Below are 5,292 nucleotides of genomic sequence, written 5' to 3' on the forward strand. Positions count from 1 at the left end.
TCTTCCTTTAATTAGAAAAGAAGGGGGAATTGCGGGATACTGATTACGTGCTTCAACCTGGCGGGCCTGGGCCGGGGGACCGGATCCACCCCTGGGGAGGGTAGTGGGTACGGGTGACAGCGCCCTCCACAGCCCCCCGGGCCTGAGAAGGTGAGGCCAGAGGCGGGCCCCAATTCCTCACCCAAAACCAACCGTTGGAGGAAGCTTGCCGGGTAAGACCGCCTCCCTCGTCTAACCACTCAACCCCTCCGTTGCAATGCAACGTCCCCTACTGCCAGTGCGCATGCACCAATCATTGTGCAACACCCAACAACCAAAGACAACCTCCGCGCCCTCTCAGAACCAATCCAAGCCTTTAACCTCTACAGCTACCCCGCCCTCTAAACCGCCCGATATAAGCTTGTACTCTCCCCTAATAAACTCTCTCTCTTGGCTTCTTCACCCTAAAAGAAACGTGTCCCGCCTGTTCCTTTTTCGCCGCCCTCCATACTTTGCACGCCCCCGCCGGGGACCTGGCCAAGTCCCCCGCCTCGCCCTCGCCTCCGGGAAAGAGCCCCCGCCGCCGGTACCCTCCGAGCAATCCTGAGAGCCTAGGATTTAGCAACCGGCCGCCACCCCCCCCCCCAGACGAGTCAACTGCGACCGCAAGTCAGAGTTCTGGAGGCTCTGGGTCCAACAGCAAGGTATCTGCAGGCCATGGCTTCTTCGGGTCTGTTGAATCCTGGCGTTGGCTCGGTCTCTGCTCTATCACATGACAATCTACCTCTGTCTCCTCCTTTCTCCCTCCCTTATGAGGACTCTGTCTCCTTATGAGGACTCCAGTTGTAATGGATCAAGGCCCACCCTCATTCAGTTTGGACTCACCTTAACTGATAACATATTAAAGTTCCTGTTTACAAATGGGTTCACACGCAGAAGAACAGGCTGAGGACATGAACTATGTTTTGTGGGGGACTGTATTCAATACCCCAGACAGAGTTTCCACCTTCAGCCCTATTGATATTTCCAGTGGGATTTTTAATTTTTATTGAAAGTGGGCCAATGTCTCCAGGCAAGCAAAGGTGGCCTGAGTATAGAACCAATGGTGCAGATGGAAAAATAGCTCTAATGTTCCTATTTTTTTGCAGCATGTAAATAAGATAATAGTGAAAAGATAATGTGTATCTGATGGCAGGACTAGACCTGACTGTTTTAGGAGAGACACCTGATTCGTGCAGGTGTTAGAAACTGAGACAAGAACCCCGTGTGCTTTACCTTTGCAAACTTCTAGTTCCCAAGTACCCTTTGCCTGGCTTCTTTTCTGTGACAGGGAAATTCACCTGATGTTTCAAGGTATGCCTTGTAAGGCCAACAATCAAATCGAGAAGGTAGCAATTATTATTATAAAATTAATTATGGAGATGGGAAAATCCTTATGTAGAAAAATCATGGATACTTGTGTGCATGAAGGAATCTGAGTTTTGTGATTGCAGAGGGGAATGTAGGTTAGTGTATTTCTGGTCCTGTTCTACTGCTGAAATGTGGTATTAGAATCAGAACTAGAGTTTGGGGATACTGGCTTCTGGGACACTGGCAAGCAGAGGGTGGGGTTACTGGCATTGATATTACATCCCTCAATATTCTGTGAAAGATAGCAGTGAGTGAGGGCTTCCTGTAGGAAGTAAAGGCATATCTGTGTTGTGATTTAAAAATAGAAATTGTTTAGGAATTGAAGTTAGCAGGAAAAAATATTAATAGGAAAATGAAGTAGCTCACACTACTCCTTTTTTTTTGCTTTGAAGAGATTAAATGTGGTAGAGTAGATTAGTCAGAAGAATGGAAAAAAATTTATACTTTGAAAATCATGACAAAAATTTTGTATTAGTTTGAGAAGTTTTGGTGAAAGTAATTCTGAAGACTTTGAATGCTAGAGTGAAATGTACATATAATTACAGGACAAAACTTATTTGTCTGCTACTTTATCTCCTGAGAGTGTTAGAATTTGAAGGTGGGATTTTTATATCACCATAAATGTAATCAATTCCCCTTCACTTTCTGAGCCAAATATACAAGGTACACTAGTGACGTGAGAAGAGAATAATGTTTTCTTATATTCCAGGAATGTACCTTTACATCATACTGCAAACTTCTGACACAATCTGCATTGGACCAAAGAGCTTACGCTCCTAGTCTAACTGAGGTTCTCTGCCTCCTCATACAAATTAAGTTGCTTAGTTTGTTAGAGGCTCCATATCCCAATTATTTGTACAACTACAACAAAATGTGTGACAATAAAAAGGTTTCCCCATCTCTTCAGGATGTCAGTTTGCTTGTTAGATGGAAAGAGGAAAAGTAAGGAAAAGAATCACTTGCATAGGACACAGTTTCCACAGCCGTGAGCCATAGGATCCCCACTGGGAGTCCTTGGCTTTGAGTTCTCAGAGGTTGAACTCTCTCTTGAATGTTGAGGAGAGTGGAACAAGGGTGAAGTGGAGGTGCAGGATGGGTGAGAGAAGCATGGCAAGAAGTTGCAGTGGATCAAGGAGAAGTTAATATCCTTCCTTTATTCCATTCTAGGAGAGGAATGTGGACAAGGTGAGAATTCCTTACATATCCTCAAATCCTTGTCATATGAGCTATTTATTAGGGATAGGAGGTTTGGGGACTCTATATCAGTTATACGTTTGGGCACATGATTCAATTAAGAAATGATGCTCTCTAAACAAAACTGGAGGCTCCAAGATAACGGTCTCGTTTTCAGCTATTGTCACCAGTTTGTCACCAGTGACTGGCACATAATAATTTACATGTGTGCTGGTCAAATCAGAGCAGGAATGGCAGGCTCTGCCAATTTCAACAGTATATAAATGTCTCAGGGAGATGGAAGACATCAGCACTTCTGAACCTTCCTGGTGCAATCCTCTTGACATCCCTCAACTTGAGAACATGTGTTGTAACTACTACGGCAACTCCTGTGGCTACAGCTGTGGCCTGGGCTGTGGCTGTGGTTGTGGTTATGGCCCCTATTATGGCTGTGGCTTTGGCGGTGGATATGGTTCTGGATGTGGCTATAGCTGTGGATACGGCTCTCGCTATGGCTGTGGCCTGGGCTGTGGCTCTGGCTGTGGCTACGGCTCTGGCTGTGGTTACAGATGCTGTGGCTACTGGCCCTATTGCTACAGAAGATGTTATTCTTCTTGCTGCTAGAACATCACTATCTGAGCACCGTTAGTTTTGAAATAACACTTCTAGGGCTAATTCTGATGCTAGGTCCTATACCTCAAGTTTTCTATTTCCAAAATTGCATGCTTGACTGAGACTGAACTCCCTAGCACCCATCTTATATGGTGTTTATGTGGCCAGAGTCTGCACGGTATTGTCTCATTGTTTTCCAATGTTAGCCAATTCTCCATTAATTTCTGGTATTTCCTTATGAGTGTAAGATATTACAATTGGATAAATCCTTTATTTTCAATAAAAACTGTTATTTGTTGCTAACAAATATTCTTGTACTTTCTTGTGAAATTCACATATCTGAGGTATTACAGCAGCTTTTGAAAATGGGCAATTAATAAGTTGTCTGAATCTCACATGCTTCATTAATAAAATATAGACATTAATTCAAATACCTGTATCAAAAATAATACTTTCTCCACATATTTCTGATTTGCAACATGCTCAGGCACATGTACACCCATGTATAAATCACAGAGGCTTTCAGAACTATGCTCTGGAAATGGCACTAAAGGCTAGAATTGAGTTAGCAGGAAAAAAAAGGGGAGGAATGTCAGCTATTGAGGAGGCTATGACAAAAATCACAAGGTTAGCAAATTGTCTTGAGTGTTTAATCAGTATTTGGATGGAAATGTAGTCCAGTTTTATTGATAAGTTAGAATCAGACTTGGGTGTGTCAAGTTAAGGAGAAAAATTAAGGAAAGCATAAGTTAGAAGAAAAATAAAATATGATGCCATTGGAATTTGGTTTCTTTTCAGGCATTTTTGTTTTCAAGTTCTGAGGTTGAGGAAATTGATTTCATTCACTTATTCAACAAATATATTTGAATATTTTCAATGGCAGTATTTCAGTGTCTGAATACATAGCAGAAGAAAAATATGAACAATTTACTTCTCTCTGCAGGTTGATATTGATATGAAGAGATAAAAAGGTAAAATCTAATGGTGATAAAGTCCTTTGAGACATTTACTATAGAAAGAGTAAACCAACTTAATATGCATGAGAATATGTACTGAACTATTAGAGAGATAGATTGTGGAGTTATTTTGAAATTTTATCATTTGAAGTAGGAGCTGATGGTAAAAAGATGTTAGCTAACAAGAAAGACTGAAAGGACTTCAGCAACTGCCAGTAGACAAGAAGGTTCATTAAGTTCTAGGTAGTGTCATGTGATTTCAGTTGAAAACAAGCAAGGCCCAGTTCCCATGGGGGCTCTCTCTGAATGGGGGCAGATATGCCAATGGATGAAACCTAGTCTAACTGCTGCTTGGCTTTCTGAACATGGAGAACCTCATGCTTTTTTGGGCTTTGCCATTAGTCTCCTTTTTTCACCTGACCAACCAAAAATTTAGCATTTAAAAATTACAGGAAATTAAGATTTTTCAGATTTGTTAACAAGCATGTTTCAATCAACAGTAATAAAGAGTCAATGATTGGGAGAGAAACTAAGATGGCTGCTAGGTGAGACAGGGCAAAAAAGCACCTCCGTGGAAAACACTAAATAAAAACCAGAAAGTGACCCAGAATACCGGTTACAGCAATGCACCAGCTGGATGAGGTCTGCTAGTACCACAGGGGCCGTATACTTGGTGAAACTGGGAGTCTGCATTCTGAAATGAATGAGTAAGCTGGCTGGAAGACCTGCAGCCACGCAGCAGTGTGGGGAAGCCAGGGATTGGTGTTTGGAGACCAACTGGTCCTTTAAAACAAAAAAGGGAAAAACCGAGGAGCGGCTGCAGTTGTGGCAGTGGGAACCATGCAGTAAAACACAGCAAGAGGGGGCTGGGCCGGCCTCTTGGTGTCTGGCCTGGAGGATAGCCCACTGCAGATACCCTCAGAGCCGGGGGAATGGAGGGGAGAGCTGGAAGCAGAAAGAAACCCCGCGGCTAGCAGCTGGCTCCCTGGAGGGCTGGATAAACTCCTGTCCGGGGCCGTGCCCACAGCCCAGAGCTCCACCAGTTGTCCTGGAGCTGGGAAGGAGGAACTGTGTGTGTATGGGGGGGGGGGTTGAGACGCCCTGTTCGGCCATCTTTGCATCAGGCTGAGAGCGCCCCTGCACGGCCCAGAGCCCAGGGCCT

General features: G+C 43.9%; 1 protein-coding gene across 1 annotated transcript; it reads left to right on the forward strand.

Annotated features, from left to right (window-relative positions):
* The first annotated feature begins 2,925 nt into the window (after positions 1 to 2,925).
* Positions 2,926 to 3,186, forward strand: LOC119544387 (keratin-associated protein 21-1-like). The gene has a single exon (XM_037849875.1). The coding sequence runs from the start codon at positions 2,926 to 2,928 to the stop codon at positions 3,184 to 3,186; it is 261 nt and encodes an 86-aa protein (XP_037705803.1).
* The last annotated feature ends 2,106 nt before the right edge of the window (positions 3,187 to 5,292 follow it).

Source organism: Choloepus didactylus, chromosome 1 (genome assembly GCF_015220235.1).
Source record: "Choloepus didactylus isolate mChoDid1 chromosome 1, mChoDid1.pri, whole genome shotgun sequence".
In the NCBI taxonomy this organism is placed as follows: domain Eukaryota; kingdom Metazoa; phylum Chordata; class Mammalia; order Pilosa; family Megalonychidae; genus Choloepus; species Choloepus didactylus.